At 43.1% G+C, this 24,190-nt stretch overlaps 1 protein-coding gene across 1 annotated transcript in view; it reads left to right on the top strand.

The window, feature by feature from the left end:
• LOC139278243 (adhesion G-protein coupled receptor G2-like) overlaps positions 1 to 23,501 on the top strand; it is a 108,680-nt gene extending 85,179 nt beyond the window's left edge. The window contains exons 7-15 of the mRNA XM_070896882.1: positions 467 to 607; positions 4,285 to 4,410; positions 5,265 to 5,310; positions 5,394 to 5,497; positions 7,334 to 7,458; positions 16,024 to 16,292; positions 19,127 to 19,226; positions 22,752 to 23,029; positions 23,348 to 23,501. Of these exons, the coding sequence (XP_070752983.1) occupies positions 467 to 607; positions 4,285 to 4,410; positions 5,265 to 5,310; positions 5,394 to 5,497; positions 7,334 to 7,458; positions 16,024 to 16,292; positions 19,127 to 19,226; positions 22,752 to 23,029; positions 23,348 to 23,427 (1,269 nt within the window). The 3' untranslated portion in view covers positions 23,428 to 23,501. The remainder of the gene's footprint in view (positions 1 to 466; positions 608 to 4,284; positions 4,411 to 5,264; positions 5,311 to 5,393; positions 5,498 to 7,333; positions 7,459 to 16,023; positions 16,293 to 19,126; positions 19,227 to 22,751; positions 23,030 to 23,347) is intronic.
• The last annotated feature ends 689 nt before the right edge of the window (positions 23,502 to 24,190 follow it).

Here is a 24,190-nt window from a genome sequence, read left to right as displayed (position 1 = left end):
AGGTGTGCAACACCTCCCTTAGTGCTACGCCCCAGACTTCGGGCTCAATTTTGATGATTCAGGCACAAACTGTTCCCGGGCACAAACTTTACCACCCCGAAATCATCAAAGCCAAAAATCCAGACCAAAAGGTGAAGAAGTAATTCATTCCCCAGCAGTGACATCCTGTACCGTGTTAAATAAAACATTTCAGCAAAAAAATGCCTCAATTTCAAATGTTTAAGATTATAAAATACAACTCAGAAATGTTTAGAAAGGAGGTCATTTTTACAGCTGCAATCCTGTTGCAAAAAAATATAGTAGTGAAGGGAAAAATTGCTTCTAGCTGACCATGTGTGTTGTTTCATTATCTACCAAGACTTTCTTAATTCTCAGTAAGACTAGTCATTGTTAAAATCTATATCAATTATATCTATAAAATACAATTGAACAATCAGAGGTGAAATGGTTTCTCTGTGTTTTACAGGTAGGTGAAAGTACCACTGATATTCAGAATGTTGAAGCTGAGGTGATACTGCCAGCACAACTGCAGACAAGAGCTATAGAGCAGCATAATGATTTATCAAGGATAATTTTTGCAATCTTTAATGATACGACGCTGTTTGAGGTAAAATGTTTAAAGTCTGCACTGTGGTCTGTATAAACTTGAATAAATATGGAATAAAATGTACACTTTTTGTCACCCCACATTACAACCATACATTTCAATAGGGCAAGGCATCTACAGTGAAAGTAAATAGGAATGACGACATAGCCTGCTATCCCTGGCAATAACCTCAACGAAGTATCATAATCCAGCCTTTCCCTTTGTATAAGGACTGATAGAAAGGAGTTTCTCGTATCCCAGGGAAGTCCACAGGGAAAGTAGTCGGCAGGCTGTAACCAGTCCACCATTTTATTTTACACATTTGATTTTTTGCCTTCTCGTATTCCTGCGGGGACAAAGCCAATGTAAATGGTCGACAGTTGTATACAATAATTGACCGGGCAAGGTATTTGCCATCAAATGTAATCCTTTCTTATTTCCTTTTTAGGGGTAAGAGGAGACTGAGGACAGGAGGAGTTCCATAGTTTTGAGACACTGTATGAAATGACTACCATAGGAGACAGTGTAATTAATCATAATTTCAACAGTGAGGAGCGGGAGGATGAAGAGCATGTATGATAATGTATTTGAGGCTTATGAGAGGAAAGTTCAGAGGACAACTGACCTGATGCATTCATCCAGATCATTGATAAAGATGATGAAGAGCAATGGCTCTGACATTGATGGCTGTAGGACTTGACTCGTCCACACGTAAAACCAGTACCATTGATATCTCCTTTCTGTCTGAGAATGCATCCAGTTCCTCATACAACCCAAAACTTGCTTGGTAATCACACATATTCAGTCTTATTATGTGGTGCCTTGTCAAAGACTTTTTGAAAATTAAGGTATACAGTGTCAACCAGGTTACCTGTATTCACCAACTTAATAACTTCTTCAAAAAATTCTATCAAGTTGCTGAGATATGACCTTCCTTTACAGCAAACAGTGTTGAAGCACTCCAGTAACTCTTCCTCTGTCAATATGTACAGTATCTCTAATGATCCCTTCTAACAATTTGCCTAAATCAAAGTCAAGCTAATGTTCTGACTTAGTGCGTTTTAAATATAGGCATCACATGCGCCTCTCTCTAGTCCATGTGACGTTCCCAGATCCCAGTAAACTGTTAAATATATGAGCAAGGGGCTTGCAGAACAAAGTATCCATTTCTTTGAGCATCCTCGGTTAACTGCCACCAAGACCTAATGCGCAATCTGTCTTGAGATTCCTTATTCAATCCAGGATTATATCAGTATCCACTTTCAACTTTAACATCAACTCTGCAAAGTATTATTGGTAATTCAGCATCATTTTCTGTCGTGAAGACTGATGGAAAATAGTTATTTAAAATCTCTATCACGTTTTGGGAATCCATCAGATTCTGCTCTGACGAATACTTCAATGGCCTTATACAGTCCTTAATGGCCCTCTGACTCCTGACATAACTGAAAAAGTTATTACTACCACGGCCATGTGTTACCTTCTTCTCCAATGTCTTTTTGGCTGCTCTTATAGCACCTTTTAATGCCCAAATCATTGATAAAGGTGACAGATAAAGGAGAAACAGTGAGTTTGCCATTAAAGATGATATTGTGCTTCTCAAAGAATGTATAAAGATCAACAACTACTCAGTGATAGAAAATTAAAACTTTGGGAAGTGAAAAGTTTACTGTATACTGTATGTGTGGCAAGATGCTAATCTACATGACTGGTGCATGGGTGCAACATCTTCCTTCTCCCCTGCAGCTATGCCAATGCATTTTATTAAAATCAAAAACCTTATCACAAGATCATAAGATAAACCTGGATGCAAAAGGCTATTCAGTTCATCTTAGCTCACAAATCTACAACAACCCATTGTTCCCCTAAGAGTATCTAACCCTCTCGTATGATTCCAAGGGTTTTGCCTTACAAGAGTCCACTGCAAATGGTAATCATTCCTTGTAAAAAACAAATTCCTGACGTTGGTGCAAAATGTTATTTCCACCAGTTCGAATCTGTCCCCTTCGCACTAGTTTCATGGCACACCTTTATGTTGCACTTCAGATGTAGCTTTTCTATAATATCGTTTATGTGCCTATAAAAATACTTTCCAAGTTGGTCTCTATCTTTTGATTAAAAGAAAGTCCACGTAAAAAATAATTCCAGGAGAGAAATGAAAGATTTTCCAGGTAAATTTTGGAGAGGGGATGGAGCGATTAAATAATGTTCATTTAAAACCAATGGGGAACTATATTTAACATTTGGGAAATAGTGAAAAATCAACAAAGATTGTAAACAAAAATATAACACTAATGCATGCTAAGAGAGGCTAAAGCCAAAAATGATGAGTGAGTGCATGAAGGTAACATCCTAGGGAAAAGGCTGGCAGCAGAAAGAGTAGAAGAGGAAGAGGACAAGAGCAAAGAAGAGATCGCTTCTAGTGGTCCTTCCTTAGGTGGTTATTGCATCGGTCACAGTCAGGTGAAGTACTTTGTGTGCAAAAGGTGGAGTCAAAATGTTTTTCTGTAGCTTACAATGATTTAAACATTGAAAACCATTGTCTTATAATTTTAAGTGATTAGATAAATGAGAGAATTCAAAATCATATTTTGACCACTCCCGTCATTTGTGACATATTAACGGCAATCTTTGGGTCTGTGCATGGACCCAGCAACAATCACTGGGCCCAGCTGAATGTTAATGGGGTAGGGGTGAGGGGCTTGGTTTCCCAGCCCCTATGGAGCCTGGCACTGGGAGCTCACCAGAGGGTGAGGTAGGGGAGGGGGGAGATTGTGTGTCAGTAATCCTTAAAAGGAAACATCAGCTGTCTCTTTTAATAATTTTCACATCTAAATTTAGAAAGAAAGCACTTTGGAAGGGCGTCATTAAAGGTAAATGTATCTGTTGAAATGAAGTCGTTGGCATCTCATTATAATATGCTGGAGCTCCCACTTGCTTTTGGTGCAAGATTCCTGTGCTTGACACCGCCTGACCAAAAAGCATATCATGTACAGTATATTGAGATCCAGAATATACAATCTCTGCCCATAATTTCACCTCCTTGTTGAATTTACACCAACACTGGTGTAACCCTTTGTTGGTTTACAGGAATAAAAGTTGCAAGTACAACTTTAACATCAATACAATCCGAGCACTGAGTTTTTGGGTCAGGGAGATGGCGTTACTGTGCTGAAAATTGGCAAACACTGCATCCTGCCATAAGTGCTGGGATGATTCCACTGGGAAATTCTGCCACTAACTCTGACGCTCTGAAACTTGGGTGTGGCAGGCCACTGGGGGACATCTGGACTTGGATCCATAACCCAGGCCTGGATTCCCAGGTAGGCTCCATATCTAGTTTTAGTCGGTGTAACCGCCGCGAATGATCTGTCCAGCCCTGAGAGCCATGGAATGTAGACACTCCTGAGTTTTAGAATTGCTGTCCCGTGACCTCACCTCCTTCTACACTAATGGCCTTTTTTTCTGACCCATGTTTGGTGTAGGAAGAGGAGGCTCCACCCTTTACAAGACCATCTAGAAACACCTATATAATGATCTGTGTCCCAGCCTAATTTGTGCCTGTTCCACTGCACACAGGCACCAGATTGGCCACAGATAGTTGGCCCCATATATTTATTCTAGAGGTGTTATAAATGCCTCATATATTCTTCATCACTGTACATTACTGACAGTTCTCATGGCTTATTTCTCTACAGGATGAAAATAACAGCAGCCTATTAAATGGAAAAGTGTTTGAAGTTGTGGTAGGAAACACAAGCATTCAGAACCTCACAGATAATGTGACTATTACTATTAGTCACAATCACAATAAAATGATACTGGTAAGAAAATCCTCAGTAATTTGCCATAACATTTAAGGATGAGGCTAGGCCTTCAAGTCGATTTCAAGCTGATCTCTTTACTACACTAATAACCATTATAACAACCTGTTCTGTTTTGTACAAATGTATTGTTTTGTTCCCTATTGTACTGCTCAGATCTGACAGATCATTCTGAATAATTATCACCAAATTAAATATGAAGTAATGTTCTTTGTCTATCTTATCTAAACAATTTAATATTTTAAAATACCTCAATCACATTTGGGCAAACCAACTTCTAGGTTACAGAGAGTGACCTTCTGAAGTTTCTCCTCATAATTTTCCACCTGTGCACTTGGACTGCTGCATTGACTCCTACTGATGCACATCACTGAGAATGCAGATATACTACCACTTCCGCATTGATGTGAATCAGTTTGGATGCGCAATCGTCTACTTCTGACATTTTAGTGCAGCAAAGCAATAGATGTGAGACCACCCTGAGTAGTCATTCTTACACCACTTTAAATTCACACTGGGTACAATAGAACTGCAGCCCTGTGTAACCAAACTAAACGTGCTCAGAAAGTCTGTCAATTTCCTGAGGACTTTCAAAATTCACTTCCAATTTTTTTAATGATGTAAGAAAGTGTCCATTATTGCCCGTGATCGTATAACATTAAACATTGGCTATGTGAGGGAGCAGAGCTCTGCATATGTACCTGAGCATGGAGATACACAGCTCAGTTGTTACTGATCTCAACGTGAGATGCAAACAGCAGAGCATTGTATTCGACAGACACTAGACTGTGGTATCATTGTACTTAATAGACATTGCAAGAGCAAACTAACCAAACAAATGCTCTTCATTTCAGGATAAATCATTACATAAGTGTGCATTCTGGTTTGAAGATGAAAATGGTAAGCCAAAGACCTGTTAAAATATGTTAGTGTAAGAAAATCGATTTAAACTGTAACTTTTAGACCATAAACTTGTGTTACAGAAAACATGACAGATTTCTGGGATTCTACTGGTTGTTACACCACAGTTCAGGATAATCAAACCATCTGCCAGTGTAACCATCTGTCCTACTTTGCTGTGTTACTGGTAAGTTATACACTTATGATTATGGTTTGTGATCTAGAGATGACAGATGGTAGTGTGTCTGTAATCACCAGTAGACATCTCAATCTGTCATCTTAATCCGCTCACACATTTTCCTCATTTGAGCACTTCATCTTCCTCAGCCTTTCCTGCCCCTTCTTCAAAGTCCTCTTTGTCTATTGCTTGGCCAAAATCTCTATGAAGACATGTTGAGCTCTTTGAATCTCTCTATCTCAGACCCCAAGAACAGAACTTGTCCTGGCTATTCAACATTCAATCATCTCGAAAACATCAATGTCTTTTTGAAGATGTGCCAGCTGAACTTGCACACGACAGAGACAAAATTGTGCAATGCAGTTCATAGAATCATTAAAATTTACAGCATGGAAGGAAGCCATTTTAGCCCAATGTGTCTACGCCAGCCGACCAAGAGCTATCCAGCCTAATCCCACTTTTCAGCTCTTGGTCTGTAGCCCTATAGGTTACGGTACTTTAAGTGCACATCCAAGTATCTTTTAAATGTGGTGAGGGTTCCTGCCTCTATCACCCTTTCAGGCAGTGAGTTCCAAACCACCACCACCCTCTGAGTGATTAAATAAACTCATATCTCCTCTAAATCTCCTCCCAATTACTTTAAAACTATGTCCCCTGGTTGTTGACCCCTCTGCCAAGGGAAATGGGTCCTTCCTATCCACTCTTTCCAGGCCCTTCATAATTTATACACTTCAATCAGGTCTCCCCTTAGCCTCCTCTGTTTGAAAGAAAACAGACCCAGCATTTCCAATCTTTCTTCATAGCCAAAATTCTCCAGTCCAGGCAACTTTCTTGTAAATCTCCTCTGCATCCTTTTCAGTGCAATCACATATTTCCTGTAATGTGGTGACCAGAATTGCACACACTACTCCAGCTGCAGCCTAACCAGTGTTTTATACAATTCAAGCATAACCTCCTTGCTCTTGTATTCCATGCCTCGACTAATGAAGGCAAACATTCTATAATTCCAGTTATCCCAAGTATCCCAGTTGCACCATCAGAAGTGCAGAGAATGCAACTTCTGTCCACTGCTTTCAACTGGCAGTGACACCCGTCCCAAAGCTGTCGACAGGTTCATTTAAATATTGGGGGCAAGCGCCTGAACCCATAGCGGCACAGCAGAGGCACTCACCTGGTGCAGACATCAGAACCTCAGAGCCATACCTTGCCGCTCTAAGAAGTAAAGCCAGAGGCTGGTCCAGCCAAAGACAGACAGGACCAGTAATTTACTAATCGTAAATTCCAATGATGTGAGGCTCCTGTTGCGACAGCCATTGAATTTCCCATTACATTTTGGGTCAAGAACATAATTTACATCTGCTCTAAGCTGATGTGCTGCCCTGTGGCCCCACCTTTAGGGAGCGCATCTGGTGAGATTCCCAGGGTAGCCTCTGAATGCCCCACAAATACACCCAGAAATGTAGGCTAATTGGGTTGGGTGGAAGATATGCCTACAACCCTTCCCCACGCTCTACCCCAGTTACAATTTGTTGGCTTTTGGAGAATGGAGCAGAATCTGGTGGATCCATGTTCTGCCACATTTTAAATTTTATCTGCAGAAAATGTCTCCGAATAGGGCTCCCAGAATCACTCAATTTCTGGCCTAATTTCCCAAATGCAGCCTCATCAGGGATTGACACAAGTTTCAAGACTTTTTTTAACTTACATAGCGACCTGCACTTGAGATGCTGCTAGTATTCAAGTAGCTTTTTCCATGTGTTTTGAACTTACACCAGAAATAGGCTATTCAGAGTGGGACAGGGTTTAATCATTACTCAGTGACATTTATGCTTTTATTTCCCAAAGGACTTTCGTGAGAACACCACTTTAGACAAGAATGTTTTGATATCATTAATATACATAACACAGATTGGCTGTGGGATTTCTGCCACCTTCTCAGCTATCACAGTAATCCTTTACTGTGTATTCAGGTGAGTCACACGGAGCTGCTCAGTGAGTACATGCAAGATTATCTCCAATGAGACTGTATCCCAGAATTCCAATTGTTTCATTTTAAAAATCAATTTCTATGTTTTCCAAACCAATCTCTCATCTGAAACTTTTATTTATCTATCTATATATCATTATAATAAACAGAATGTTAGTCTGTTCGCATACAGTGATCTGATTGATCCATGGAAGCCAGGTGTGAATTGCTAGGATTAGATTGGCGAATGATACTTAAGGGGTTGACAGTGGATGGGCAATGGCAAACATTTAGAGACCGCATGGATGAACTACAACAATTGTACATCCCTGTCTGGCGTAAAACTAAAAAGGGAAGATGGCTCATCTGTGGCTTTCAAGGGAAATCAGGGATAGTATTAAAGCCAAGGAAGTGGCACACAAATTGGCCAGAAATAGCAGGGAACCCGGGGACTGGGAGAAATTTAGAACTCAGCAGAGGAGGACAACGGGTTTGATTAGGGCAGGGAAAATAGAGTATGAGAGGAAGCTTAAAGTGAACATTAAGACGGACTGCAAAAGCTTCTATAGATATTTAAAGAGAAAAAGGTTAGTAAAGACAAACGTAGGTCCTCTGCAGTAAGAATCAGGGGACGTCATAACGGGGAAAAAAGAAATGGCAGACGAATTGAACAAGTACTTTGGTTCGGTATTCACTAAGGAGGACACAAACAACCTACCGGATATAAAAGGGGTCAGAGGTTCTAGTAAGAAGGAGGAACTGAGGGAAATCCTTATTAGTCGGGAAATTGTATTGGGGAAATTGATGGGTTTGAAGGCCGATAAATTCCCAGGGCCTGATGGATTGCATCCCAGAGTACTTAAGGAGGTGGCCTTGGAAATACCGTATGCATTAACAGTCATTTTCCAACATTCCATAGACTCTGGATCAGTTCCTATGGAGTGGAGGGTAGCCAATGTAACCCCACTTTTTAAAAAAGGAGGGAGAGAGAAAACAGGGAATTATAGACCGGTCAGCCTGACATCGGTAGTGGGTAAAATGATGGAATCAATTATTAAGGATGTCATAGCAGCGCATTTGGAAAGAGGTGACATGATAGGTCCAAGTCAGCATGGATTTGTGAAAGGGAAATCATGCTTGACAAATCTTCTGGAATTTTTTGAGGATGTTTCCAGTAGAGTGGACAAGGGAGAACCAGTTGATGTGGTGTATTTGGACTTTCAGAAGGCTTTCGACAAGGTACCACACAAGAGATTAATGTGCAAAGTTAAAGCACAAGGGATTGGGGGTAGTGTGCTGACGTTGATTGAGAACTGGTTGGCAGACAGGAAGCAAAGAGTAGGAGTAAATGGGTACTTTTCAGAATGGCAGGCAGTGACTAGTGGGGCACCGCAAGGTTCTGTGCAGGGGCCCCAGCTGTTTACATTGTACATTAATGATTTAGACGAGAGGATTAAATGTAGTATCTCCAAATTTGCGGATGTCACTAAGTTGGGTGGCAGTGTGAGCTGTGAGGAGGATGCTATGAGGCTGCAGAGTGACTTGGATAGGTTAGGTGAGTGGGCAAATGTATGGCAGATGAAGTATAATGTGGATAAATGTGAGGTTATCCACTTTGGTGGTTAAAAACAGAGAGACAGACTATTATCTGAATGGTGACAGATTAGGAGAAGGGGAGGTGCAACAAGACCTGGGTGTCATGGTACATCAGTCATTGAAGGTTGGCATGCAGGTACAGCAGGCGGTTAAGAAAGCAAATGGCATGTTGGCCTTCATAGCGAGGGGTTTTGAGTACAGGGACAGGGAGGTGTTACTACAGTTGTACAGGGCCTTGGTGAGGCCACACCTGGAGTATTGTGTACAGTTTTGGTCTCCTAACTTGAGGAAGGACATTCTTGCTATTGAGGGAGTGCAGCGAAGGTTCACCAGACTGATTCCCGGGATGGCGGGACTGACATATCAAGAAAGACTGGATCAACTAGGCTTGTATTCACTGGAGTTCAGAAGAATGAGAGGGGATCTCATAGAAACGTTTAAAATTCTGACGGGTTTAGGTTAGATGCAGGAAGAATGTTCCCAATGTTGGGGAAGTCCAGAACCAGGGGTCACAGTCTAAGGATAAGGGGTAAGCCATTTAGGACCGAGATGAGGAGAAACTTTTTCACCCAAGAGAGTGGTGAACCTGTGGAATTCTCTACCACAGAAAGTTGTTGAGGCCAATTCACTAAATATATTCAAAAAGGAGTTAGATGTAGTCCTTACTACTAGGGAGATCAAGGGGTATGGCGAGAAAGCAGGAATGGGGTACTGAAGTTGCATGTTCAGCCATGAACTTATTGAATGGCAGTGCAGGCTAGAAGGGCCGAATGGCCTACTCCTGCACCTATTTTCTATGTTTCTATGTTTCTAAGTGATTGCTTCACACTCCATTGTCATTGATCCTGGTAACCTTTTTTCATTGTTTAACTGTTTCATGTTAAGGATGCCAAAAGAAAATAGGAAATGTAGACAACATGTTTTTCTTTCCCTGTCTACTACATTACGTGACTATATTGGCCACTGCTCTTATTCTGTACTCACCAACCATGTTTGCTCTCAAACTTCAGGTTAACTGCTCGCAGCCCACTCTCTGACCCAAAACCATGTTCCTCCTCCCGTCTTCAGCCTGCCGCTAGGATCCTCCATGGACCCTCTAGTCAGTGGGGGCTCGGGAGCACCCCACAGTTCCATGTTTTTTGGGCGGCCTTGTGCTCAGGCACCGCCAACCATTCAATCTAGAAAATGAGGTCGGAAGCCAGGAATGGCCTAAACCACCTCAATTGAATCTATCTGATAGATCTGCTCTCCCAGGAATGCACCTGAAAATCCTCGGGTAACATAACAGTGACCTGGCAAAATGAGCCTCTGCCCTTTCATCTTGACTTTCCTGCATAGTAAAATGGACATTGCCCAAGGGGAAAGTGTCAGGAAAATCGGTTCTAATGTCACACTCACATAACGTAATGTACTACAATTGCTGTTGCTGCAGTGCAGTTTCTGTCTATAACTATAAGAAATGCAAAGCCAGCTCTTTCTGAAGTTGAAGGCCCAGATTGAAGTGCATCTCCAGTATGTCGGAACCTTCGCCCAAGACACGGAAGTGTCTCTCATGCTGGGCAATCTGCGGTCTCAGAGTCACTTCCATGTTTTAAGCTGGTTTACGGCCTCCACCTGGAGTCGGATGTATTGTGCTCACAGCCGCCCAGCTAGTGGTAAAACTGAGTGGTATTTTTTTTGCAAACTTTTAATTTGGTGCCAAGACCTATGCAATTAATTCTGGGTTTAAAACACAAGCTCCCCTGCCCCCCCTCCTGTATCAGCATTGCAACACTGGATGCCATGGATGAATAGGTATGCTTTGCATCAAGTGTTGTTGTTGAATAAATTATGGTGAATTCATTGCACGATGTACTTCCATTACAAAATATTACAAAGTATTTACAGCACTGAAACAGGCCATTTGGCCCATTAGATGACACAAGCCTTCTCACATCCTTCTTCATTAGCCCCAGCAATATGTCCTTCTATTCCTTTCTCTTTCATAAGCTTATCTAGCTTCCCCTTAAATGCATCTGTACTATTCGCCTCAACTACTCTTTGTGATAACGAGTTCCACATTCTAACCATTCTCTGGATAAGAGGTTTCTCTTGAATTCCTTAATGGATTTATTAGTGACTATCTTTTATTTATGGCCCCTAGATCTGGTCTTGCATGCAAATGGAAACATCTTCTCTCTGTCTACCCCATCAAACCATTTCTTAATCTTGAAGACCTCTATCAGGTCAACCTTCAGTCTTCACTTTTCTAGATAAATGAGCACCAGCCTGTTCGATCTTTCCTGATAGGTATAACCTCTCAGTTCTGGTATACTTATAAATCTCTTTGCACCTTCTCAAAGAGCCTCAATGCCCTTTTTTATAATTTGGAGACCAGAATGTTCACAGTACTCCAACTGTGCTCTAACCTATGTTCTGTACAAGTTCAACATAGCTTCTCTGCTTTTCAATTTTATCCTTCTGGAAATGAACCCCAGTACTTTGTTTACTGTTGTATGGCCTTGTTAACCAGCATCATTACTTTGAGTGATTTATGTACCTGTACCCCCAGATCCTCTGTTCCTCTACCCCATTTAGACACTTATTTTCCAAGGAGTATGTGGCCTCCTTATTCTTCCGACCAGAATATACTAACTCACATTTATCTAATTAAGGTTCATTTGCTAAGTTCATTCCCATTCAGCAAGTTTATTAATGTCTTCCTGTATTTTGTCACAGTCTGTATTAACTATACCCCCTAATTTGGTGTCATCCACCAAAATTAGAGCCTCCTGGATGACAAAGTGCATACAGGGTAAGATAAGGCAAAAAAGGGAAGCTTATATCAGACATCGAGAGCTCAATACTGTAGAAAGCCCAGTGTAAGGGTATGTTTGAAAAGAAAATTAGCGTTGCAAGAGAGAGCATGATAAAAATAATGGCAAGTCAAGTCAAAGAAAACCCAAAGATGTTTTATAATTACATAAAGAGCAAAAGGATAACTACAGAAAGACTAGCATCTATTAGGAACCAAAATAGTAATTTATGTATGGCAGTGGAGGATGTCATACTTAACGAATACTTTGCGACTGTCTTCACAAAAGAAGGGGATGATGCTGACGTTGAAGTTAAGGAGTAAGTGACTGAAATATTGAATGGGATAAACATTGTAAGAGAGGAAATATTAATGAGTTTAGCATCTTTGAAAGTAGATAAATCTTCATGACCGGATGAAATATATCATAGGCTATTAAAAGAAGTAAAGGAGGAAATTGCAGAGGCTCTGACCATCATTTTCCAATCCTCCCTGGCTACAGGAGTGGTGTCATAAGATTGGAGAATTGGTAACATTGTACCATTGTTCAAAAAGGGAGGAAGGGATAAACCGAGTATACAGGCTAGTTAGTTTAACCTCGGTGGTGGGCAAATTAGAGGAATAAATTCTGAGGGACAGTATAAACGTTTATTTAGAAAGACACAGATGAACCAAGTAAAGTCAGCATGGATTTGCTAATTGGTCATGTCTGACTAACTTGATTGAATTTTTTGAGGAGGTAACAAGGAAGGTCGATGAAGACAATACGTTTGATGTAGTTTACATGGATTTTAGTGAGGCTTTTGACAAGGCCGAACAAGGTAGAATGATCAAAAAAGTAAAAGCCCATGGGATCCAAGGGAGAATGGCAAATTGGATCAAAAATTGGTTCAGTGGCAGGAAGCAAAGGGTAATGGTTGACTGGTGATTTTGCGACTGAAAGGCTGTTTCCAGTGGGGTTCCACAGGGCTCAGTGCTTGGTCCCTTGCTTTTTGTAGTATATATTAATGATTTAGACTTAAATGTAGGGGACATTATAAAGAAGTTTGCAGATGATACAAAAATTGTGCAGTGTGGTTGACAGTGAGGAAGAAAGATCACCATTAATCCCAAGATTACCATTCATGAGGAGCTGTTTTTTACTATGTTTCCTAACCTCTCATATTGCCTTAGCAGGTTCTTTTCCCTTTTATTCTTTATGTCATTGGTCCCAACATGGACCACAACAAATGGGTCTTCCCCCTCCCTTTCCAAGTTCCTCTCCAGTTGCTCTAAGATAGCCTTTACCTTTGCAGCAGGTGTGCAACACAGCATTCTGGGTTACTGCTCGTGACTGCAGAGGACTCTATCTATTCCTCTAATTATTGAATCCCCTATGAGTACAGCAATTCTATTCAGCTCTCCCCGCATCCACCCCCCGGAGTGCCTCCTGCTCCATGGTGCCATAGTTTGCATTCTGACTGTTGACCCCGCAGCCTACATTCTTATCCTCACAGCTAGCAAGTAAATTGTATCTATTGGACAGGACCAGTGTCTGCAGGAACTCCTCCTACTCCTTCTATATCTGCCCTTGGTTTCCCTTACCCATATGACTAACAGTCACACACCACCCACCCTGCACCTGTGCATTTCTATGAAGTGTGACTGCATTCTGGAGAAAACTATCCAAAAATTCCTCCTCTTACCTTATCTGTCGGAGTTTCTCTAACTTGCACTCCAGCTCAAAGACTCGGAGTGTCTCAACCCAAAGATATTTCCTGCAGATGAGGCAATCCAGAACATTTTCATTGTCCACAGACTCCCACATATTACAGTCACAACACATTCATAGAAACATAGAAACATAGAAAATAGGTGCAGGAATAGGCCATTCGGCCCTTCGAGCCTGTACCACCATTCAATAACGTCATGGCTGATCATTCACCTCAGTACCCCTTTCCTGCTTTCTCTCCATACCCCTTGATCCCTTTAGCCGCAAGGGCCATATCTAACTCCCTCTTGAATATATCCAATGAACTGACATCAACAACTCTCTGCGGTAGGGAATTCCACAGGTTAACAACTCTCTGAGTGAAGAAGTTTCTCCTCATCTCAGTCCTAAATGGCTTACCCCTTATCCTTAGACTTTGTCCCCTGGTTCTGGACTTCCCCAACATCGGGAACATTCTTCCTGCATCTAACCTATCCAGTCCCGTCAGAATTTTATATGTTTCAATTAGATCCCCTCTCATCCTTCTAAACTCCAGTGAATAAAGGCCCAGTCGATCCAGTCTCTCCTCATATGTCAGTCCAGCCATCCGGGAATCAGTCTGGTGAACCTTCGCTGCACTCCCTCAATAGCAAGAACGTCCTTCCTCAGATTAGGAGAGCAAAACTGTACATAATATTCCAGGTGAGGCCTCACCAAGTCCCTGTACAACTGCAGTAAGTCCACCCTGTCCTATACTCAAAACCCCTAGTTATGAAAGCCAACATACCATTTGCCTTCTTCACCGCCTGCTGTACCTGCATGCCAACTTTCAATGACTTATGTACCATGACACCCAGGTCTCATTGCACCTCCCCTTTTCCTAATCTGCCGCCATTCAGATAATATTCTGCCTTCGTGTTTTTGCCCCCAAAGTGGATAACCTCACATTTATCCACATTATATTGCATCTGCCATGCATTTGCCCACTCACCTAACCTGTCCAAGCCACCCTGCAGACTCTTAGCGTCCTCCTCACAGCTCACACCACCACCCAGTTTAGTGTCATCTGCAAACTTGGAGATATTACCCTCAATTCCTTCATCCAAATCATTAATGTATATTGTAAACAGCTGGGGTCTCAGCACTGAGCCCTGCGGCACCCCACTAGTCACTGCCTGCCATCCTGAAAAGGACCCGTTTATCCCGACTCTCTGCTTCCTGTCTGCCAACCAGTTCTCTAGCCACTTCAGTACATTACCCCCAATACCATGTGCTTTAACTTTGCACACCAATTTCTTGTGTGGGACCTTGTCAAAAGCCTTTTGAAAGTCCAAATACACCACATCCACTGGTTCTCCCTTGTCCACTCGACTAGTTACATCCTCAAAAAATTCCAGAAGATTTGTCAAGCATGATTTCCCTTTCATAAATCCATGTCGACTTGGACCGATCCTGTCACTGCTTTCCAAATGCGCTGCTATTTCATCTTTAATAATTATTCCAACATTTTCCCCACTACTGATGTCAAGCTAACCGGCCTATAATTACCTGTTTTCTCTCTCCCTCCCTTTTAAAAAGTGGTGTTACATTAGCTACCCTCCAGTCCATAAGAACTGATCTAGATTCAATAGACTGTTGGAAAATGATCACCAATGCATCTACTATTTCTAGGGCACTTCCTTAAGTACTCTGGGATGTAGACTATCGGGCCCCGGGGATTTATCGGCCTTCAATCCCATCAATTTCCCGAACACAATTTCCCGCCTAAGAAGGATATCCTTCAGTTCCTCCTTCTCACTAGAACCTCGGTCCCCTCGTACTTCCGAAAGTTTATTTGTGTCTTCCTTCGTGAAGACAGAACCAAAGTATTTGTTCAACTGGTCTGCCATTTCTTTCATCATTCATCATTCATCATTCATCATTCATCATTCATCATTCCCATATGCTTACAATAGCTCGTGCATACATGGGTGAGCGTATTTTATGCCGACGGTCTCTACCTCCAGGTAATCAGGATGCACAAGAATGGACAGGAACGCAGGGGGTTGTGGCTTAATCCATTTCTCACCTATGCCTAATCCAGTTACATTGGAAAATCAACAGAGGGGGTGCCAACATGTCCGCTTGAGCATTGTTAGGTTTCTAATGTTAGAAAAGAGCAAGCTTGTAGCTTCCCTTGGCTGTGTTCCAACATTTACCTGGAATTTCTATGGGAATTTTCCCACTCTCCCGCCATTTACACATTTCTCCATTGAACTTCCACCAATGTTATGACTGGAGATTGGAAATGTCACCATCAGTTCAAAGCTGGGCAAGCAGAGCTCTCTGTTGAATAGAGTTGATTAGAGTTATGTGAAGAATGCTGTAAAACTGAACTGTTTGTTTGCACACATATATTGTACCAGTGTCACAGAGGTGCCTGAAGTATAACTGTACAATTTCCCTCACGATGTTGGCATCAGGTTGTCTTGCTTATGTTTTTGTTTTAGGAAGCATAAAAATGATGAAGTCACCAAGATCCACATGAACCTCTGCGCTGCCTTATTTCTTCTAAACATAAACTTCTTGACCAACATCTGGCTCAGTATGTTGAGAAATGACGGTCTCTGTAAGACTATTGCTGTGTGTCTACATTATTCATTGCTGTGCACTTTCACCTGGATGGGAATCGAAGCATTTCATCTGTACATGATGCTGATCAAAGTGTTCAACACCTATGTAAAATACTACATACAAAAACTGGCCTTTATTGGTTGGGGTGAGTATGTTGTATTCTACTTTCACTTTTTCTTGCCCGATTTATTGTCCTCATTTTGTGCTTTACACAACACACATTAGTTGCCATAATACAATATTTTTCAAAATAGTAGGTAGAGGTCAGGTGCCCAATGGATAGTTAAGCACACTTCCTCAATATATTACTGTTATGAGGCCTACCTATCTTCCATTTCTGTCCCTGGTATCAGTTATAGGATTATAACTCATAGATAACTTATTGTCATGTGAGATGAATACTTGCTACTCAAATGGGGTCCAAATTTAAAAATCATTTTAATTTGCTTATATTGCATTTTATTTATTATTACACCAATGCTGGTAACAAACATTACAAAATGTAAAGAGGAAAACTGAATGAGACACTCACCTTGCATATTTCCTGACCCATCTGTTCACTTGCCCTGGCCTGCCTGTCATGAGTGCTTCCCACTCACACACCATGCGGTCCAACTTGTTCACCTGCCCAAGTGCTCCTGACCCAATGGAATGTGAAAAGTGCAAGCAAGAAGTGAAGGAGGACAGCGAAGGAGAGCACTAGGTGAAGGAGGAGAATGAAAGAGGGAGAAGTAAAGCAAGAAAGGAAAGAAACCTTTTCTATGCACCTTCCCACATCCTCAAGCAGTCCCAATGCACTTTATAACCAATGGATGACTTTTGAAATGCAGTTAATGTTGTTGTGGAAGCAAATACAATTGCCAATTTGTGCAAAAACAGCAACTGAATGATCAAATGACCCGTTATTGGTAGTTGTGATTGAAGGAGGAATGTTGGTCAAGGCACGGAGCAAACTATGTGCTCATCTTTGAAAAGTCTTAAGAGATATTTTAGATCTACTTGAGCTGGAACGAGGGACCTCAGTTTTACATCCAAGTGTGTAATGCTGCTGAAACCCACAACCTTCTGACTCAGAGGGGGGAGCAGCTGTCGGGGAAGCAAGAAGTAATTATGCAATTTGTTTTTTTATTCTCCAGTTAACTTAGGCCAGATCCCTTTGCATTCAACTCAAATGTGCCTTTTCCCAGTCCAGCACCATTTTATTTATCCTTTCTGTTCTTGGGCCCAAATTTCCCCAGGAGTTGCTCCGTTTTTTTTGGAGCAACTAGATTTTTTTGGAGTAACTTAAAAATCGTAAGTAAGTGAGTTAGTTAGGTTTTTTTTTAAGTTCAATTTTTTTTTCAAAAGGGGACACTACCAGCCACTTATGCCTGTTTTGGCCATTTAAGCAAGTTTAGCCAGCTAAAACTTAGTCCAAACTAAGTTAGGCCAGAGTAAGTGACCACTTTTGTACGTTCTGAAAAACCCTGCGCTGAGTTAAGAGATCAGTGCAGGTAGTCTCCAAATGACAGTGTTATAATAGGAATGCTATTTTTTTAAATCCCAAGCAGCGAGACTGGACAGGTTGTAGGTGTTATCAGCCTGATTAAACTGAGTATATTTTTACAAAAGATGGCTAGATATTAAAGTACTGGAAAATCTTTGAAGATTCTTATCTCCGACCGCCCCCCCCCCCCCCACCACCGGATCAAAACTCTTCCCCTTCCCCAACCCCCGATACTCTTCCCCTCCCCACCCCTCCCCAATCAAAACTCTCCCCCGCCAACCTGTCTTTTATAGCCCTCAGCGTGGGAAAGTAGCGGCCGGCCTGTGCGGCAGCCCACTCGGCCCGGGATAGGGGCGGCGAACAGTGCATCTTCCCTTCGGCCAGGGATAGGGTCGCCAGGAGCCAGGATGCACTAAGAGGGCCAGGAGCTACTGCGCACACGTGCAGACTCCACTATGCACCCACACAGCAACCGCCGCTCTTTACGGCACAGGGCTGTAGCTCCGCCCACCACGCATTCGGATGCGCTGTGCCACAGGCCTGGAACCAACGGGGAGAATACGGAGGTAAGAAATGGGTGCCCTTTCTGTATTACAAAGTCAGCGCACCTCCATGAGCTGCGCCGTTCTAGCAGAGGGGGCAAACTTGGGCCCATTGAAGCTAACTATGTTGTGGCTTCTATTTCCCATCTGTCTGGAGGCACACCTGAACTACCTCATGAATCCTGCCAGAAATGCCTGTAATAGGCCTAGCAATACCTATATATGCTGAGAGTAGGTGTAGATGCTGTTCTAGAACAAATATGACATTTGTAAGTAGCAAAATTTCCTAGTTGTATTGCAGTCCTGCCAATGTTGAAGCCATCAACTGATTAAAAGGTGCTGCATTCAGTCTTTGGTTTAACTGGCCTGTACCTCCCACTCCTAAAGTGGCAGGGTGCCACTCCAAGATTAGCACAGTTAACATTCGATGCGTACTCTATTGCACTGCTACTGACATTGTCAACAACCACTACTTTGTTAATGACCCTGTCTCCAGGTATTTGGAACATGGTCCTGCCACAGGTCTAATGGTGCAACACTGGCACCAGAATTTCTAGCTTGTGTAATGAGTTAGGCAGACTCAACCCAGTTCTTACTGGGTATAAGCTTACAGCACAAAACTACCCATTATTCAGCAGGAACTGGTGCTGCATTGTCAATCTCGCTCAGGCAGTCCAAGCGAAGAAATGGAGCTCCAAAGCTGGGTTCTTTTTTAACAATGAGTTTAAACTATGTTCCTTTTTTAGAGGTTTATCGAAGTTGCGTAATTCTGCATGTGCTGTTCCTGAACTGAAATTAGATGCAAAAAATGGGAAATAGTCAGCACTCCAGCATTGGCAACCCTAAACTCAATGAGCCCATTCTTCCTTAATATTCTTAATAAGATACATAATGAATTGTATTCTTTAAAAGTTAGTATAGTGAATGCAAATTATTTTCTTCTATTGACAGGCATTCCTGCTGTAGTGGTGTTTGTGTGTATCGGAGTGAACAAAGGAAATTATGGCGAGTTTGTGATTCAAACCCAGGACATAAACAGCTCCGTTTCAATGTAGGTCTTGGTAAAAATGCCAGAACCGATAATGTTGGTATTTAAATTTCTTTACTGTTAATTCTTGTCACTAGAATTTCAGCAGAGGCAGATGTCCATTGAGTAACAGGACCATGAAGGTCAGGAAGTACTTGGGTTCAATGCTAGATCTGTTTTGATTTAACTTATTTTGGTCAGTTGATGGCAAGTTGTCTCACCACTCTAATGGTTAGAGGGAAATCTGCCATTGTTCCTGCTTCTGATGGGTATCCAGTGAGCACTCCTGGGAGTGCATGGACCTCCTGGGAGGCAGGATCAGGCTTAGCTGTGATGTACACCACAGTCAAATAGCCTGCTGGTACTCATTATCATGGCAGGATATTGAAGGGTGACCAATGTCTGTGCAATTGTAAGCTTGTAAGGAGTGATGGTGGTGGGGGGCGGGTGGGGCATGCGGAAGGGAAATGATTTCATGAAAAAGCTGCGTAGAACAGTAAGTGATTACTCCGTGATCTTTGCAGCATAAACAAGAATTAAATTACTCAGTGTTAGACTGTGAAACACTGTGCAATTTCTGCCATCTCATCATTGAGTAAATATCAATTGTTGTGATGAATTGCTTGTAGAGTACCATGTGGTATATTGTGTGAGGGAGGTAAATTACCCACTTGGCATGTACCTGCTAAAATAAACTGTCCTTTGTTCCTGTCACAACTATTTTAGTTGTGCACTTTAAACAAGTGCCTCCTGATTAAAGCGGGGGGTGGGGAGGTCACACTCCAAAAAACTTTTCAAATGCCCCTCTTTTTTTGTTTTTTTTGAGGGCACCAAAAACACAAATTATACAAGTGCCCCTTGGCTAAAATGCGGGGGGGGTGGGGGGGGCACTAAAACCGACAAACATTGATAAATTAAACTTTAAACATTAAGGTCAAATTAAAATTTGGTTGCCGGGGGTGATGATGCACTCCATTCCCTTCGGTGCCGACCTCTCGCGGAAGGCCGCGAGCATACCGGTGAACACCGCGTGCTCCATCTCCAGGGATACCCTGGCTCGGATGTAGTCACGGAAGAGAGGCAGGCAGTCGGGCTGAATGACCCCCTCGACTGCCCGCTGCCTGGACCGGCTGATGGCCCCATTGGCCATGCCCAGGAGCAGTCCTACGAGGAGGCCTTCCGACCTGCCCGCTCCCCTCGGCACAGAGTGCCCAAAGATCAGGAGTGTGGGACTGAAGTGCAACCAAAAATCGAGGAGCAGCCCCTTCAAATATTGGAATAGGGGCTGCAACCTCGCACATTCAAAATACACATGGAACACGGACACTTCCAGACCGCAGAAATTGCAGGCGGCCTGGGAGCCCGTGAACCGACTTAAAAATTTATTGCACGGGACTGCTCCGTGCACCACCCTCCCCAATAAATAGGTGGAGGACTCCCATGTAGAGAGCACTCCATTGGGGACCCCCGCCTCCTCCGGACGGCAAGATGGTGCGCCATGGCGTGTCCGGATGGCAGACAAGGATGGCAAAGTGTAGAGTGTGCAAGAGCAGCCCATTTAGGAATCCCCTCCGCGCAGAACTGAAATGCGCAGAGAGGATTTCCCGGAGGAGGCTCAAGTTGTGAGGCGCCAGCTCCCGAGGGAGGTTTCGGGTCTTGGCTCCGATGAGGAATTCCGTCCGGATGGTGGTCAGTTCGGATGGGATCTCCCTAAGTGCTTGAGCCTGCTCGACACACCTAACGGAGTCAGGGCCCATCGCTGTTTTTAGCGACTCGATGACATTGGCCACGCGCCGGACATCAGCCCAGGATAGGCACCATCCAGCCCGCTCCTCCGCCATCGAGCAGGTCCCTGACCCTGGTCACCTTGCCAGCCACAGCCTCTCGTCCGCCTGCCACCTAAAACCGCGGTCGTGGAGGTACGGATTTCTGAGCAGCGGCTCTTGAAGGACAGCCGCCACTCCAGACGGGGGAGAACTGCACTTGGTGCGACTCTGTTCCAGATTTGATGAGTTGAGGCTCACAAACAGGAGCTGCATGTCGTACTTGAGGCAGTACTGCTGGCGGAAGAAATGCGTCGCCAGCGCACACCATCTAGGAGGGGGCTTGACGTACAGGTATCTCTGCAGGGTCTGAAGACGAAAAGTCGCTTACTGGGGTGCTGACGCACACTAACGCCTGACCGCCCTCCCTAAGCGGGGGACTCAGAACCGCAGCAGAGACCCAGTGCTTCCTGTTGTTCAAGATGAAGTCCATCAGTTTCTTCTTCAGGGGGAAGGGTCAAAGTGACCAACCGGTGCCACAGCATAGCAGCCACCAGCTGGTTTATGACTAGCGCTCGACCCCTGTAGGACAGCACTCGGAGCAGTCCTGTCCAGCGCCCTAGACAAGCGGCGACTTTGGCCTCCAGCTCCTGCCAGGTTGCTGGCCAGGCTTCCTCGTCAGGGCTAAGGTAGACTCCCAGATAGATGAGATGGGTCGTGCTCCAGGGAAAAGGCCTGAGCTCCTCTGGCAGGGAGTCCACCCACCACTGACCCACCAGGAGTCCGGAACATTTCTCCCAGTTGATCCTGGCGGAAGATGCAGCTGAGTAAATCTCCTGGCACTCACACATCCTCCGCAGGTCAATAGGATCCTCGACCATGAGGCGCACATCATCGGCGTAAGCCGAGAGGACGACCTCCACGCCCGGCCCTTGCAGAGCCAGTCCCGTCAACCTCTTCCGCAAGAGGTGCAGGAAAGGCTCCATGCAAATGGCATATAATTGGCCGGACATGGGGCATCACTGGCGCACCCCTCTCCCAAAGCGTAGGGGCGCCGTCAAAGACCGTAAACCTTAATCAGACTCTCCGCAGTGGCGTACAAAAGTCGGATCCGGGCGACGAAATGCATCCCGAACCCGAAAACGCACGGAGTTCCGAACACATACTCATGATCCATACAGTCGAATGCCTTTTCCTGGTCTAGGGAAAGGAAGGCGACCGACAGACCAGCCCTCTGGGAATGGTGGACCAGGTCCCGGACCAGATGGATGTTGACGTGGATTGTCTGGCCCTGGACCAAGTAGGACTGGTCGGGGTCGATCATATGGTTCAGCATGGCGCCAAGGCGAGCAGACATCACCCTGACAAAAGTTTTGTAGTCCGTGCTGAGGAGAAAGACCGGGCGGGTGCCAGTTCTTAAGTAGGCGGAGATCGCCCTTCTTAGGCAGCAGGACGATGACTGCCCTGCGCCAAGAGAGGGGCATCTCCCCGGTTGCCAGACTTTCCCCCAGGACCCGCGCGTAGTCGCCCCCCAGGACGTCCCAGACTGTACTTAATCTGGACCTATAGTAAATGATTAGGTTGAAGCCTCACATGTCCAAGAACCCTGATGCACTATATCTCAGTTTGCAGTGTCCATGTGATGAACAATAATTCGTCCAAAAGTTTGCATCTGATTAGTAAATAACTTGTCAGGTGCCAGTTAGAAACATGGCACGCAATGGTATATGAAATCAAAAGTAAAACTCCATGTTGAATACTTCAAGGCTTCTTTCTTTTTAAACAGGTGCTGGATAACAAACGACACGGTCCATTACATTACAAATTGTGGCTATTTCGGCATTATATGCTTTGGGAACACAGCAATGCTAATCACCGTCTGTATCAAGCTAATTCATGTGCAAAGAGAGAGCATTCGTGAGAAAGGATCTGTCTGGAAAGATCTATGTACAATCCTTGGTATCTGCTGCTTATTGGGCACAACCTGGGCTTTGGCTTTCATTTCGTATGGACCACTACGTGTGGCTCAAATGTACCTGTTCTCCATCTTAAATTCCTTGCAAGGTTAGTCAAAGCACTAGTGCTGTATACATATATTAGTGATCAAGTAACTGTAATAAATAGTGATTAGAATGTTAATGCAATTTTATTATTTGAATTTACTTCGTGGAATAATTTCTTTGAAAACAAAGGGAATTAATTAGGAAGATTTTTTTATATTATGCGGCACCCAGAGGGGACATTTCCCTCATTCCTCGTGAGACTTACATTTTCACCAACTCTAAACAACCAGCTGATTCAATATTTAAGGCAGTATCTGTAGACAAATACTAAATGGAGTAATTCATGATCATACGTCATTTTTCTTTTAAATCTTTGCAGGATTTTTCATATTCTTGTGGTACTGTGTTATAAAACGACCATCAAAAGACCAAATGTCAAGTTACACATCAGGAACATAGAAAAGAGAAGAGGTGACAGTGCTGTCACTCGTGCTACATTCACTTTTAGAATGTTTTTTTTAACAAGCTTAAAGAGCCGAGCTGTTTGTAAAGCGTTTTAAATATGAGTGAAGTTTATTGCTAAATTTGTGGTTTCAGCATGTCTTAGAAATCAGCACAAAATGTTTCATTATCTCTTGTTGTTCTAAATGTAATTACCTATATAAATAAGCAACTTGTATCTAGCATGTCACATCACACCCCATATGACAAGAACCGGCTTGGTTGAAATGAGGAGTTATCTGTTAAATTATCAATCAAATATCTAATTGATGTAACATGAACAAATAACATTTGATGGCATTCAATCAGCAAGTACCAAGTAGCAGATCGCTGAACAATCAAATTGTTTAATTTGTTTAAAAGTTACAAATTCCAAACAACAAAGTAGCAGAAAGCAACCAAATTGTTCAAATACATTTCTGAGCTTGGATTAAACTACGATCTCCAATTTTTCACCTACCTGAAAAATAACTGATATAAATAACAATTCTATTGATAAGAAACAAGTAAAAAGTTGAACAATGCGGAATCAGATGCTTATTCACGGAATTGCCTGAACAACGCTGTAAATCCTAAAAGATTTCCTCATCTGTTGGAAAACTTGGCTGCACATCGGCTGCCCCAATCATCTTTACTAAACTTCTGAACCCACTCCTTTTAACTTCCCATCCTGACCAAATTAAGGTTGAACTTTGTGGGAGATCAAATATATATTACATTT

Source organism: Pristiophorus japonicus, chromosome 13, assembly GCF_044704955.1.
Source record: "Pristiophorus japonicus isolate sPriJap1 chromosome 13, sPriJap1.hap1, whole genome shotgun sequence".
Classification (NCBI taxonomy): Eukaryota; Metazoa; Chordata; class Chondrichthyes; family Pristiophoridae; genus Pristiophorus; species Pristiophorus japonicus.
Note: the sequence above shows the minus strand (reverse complement) of the source record. Positions and strands in the feature narration are given on the sequence as shown.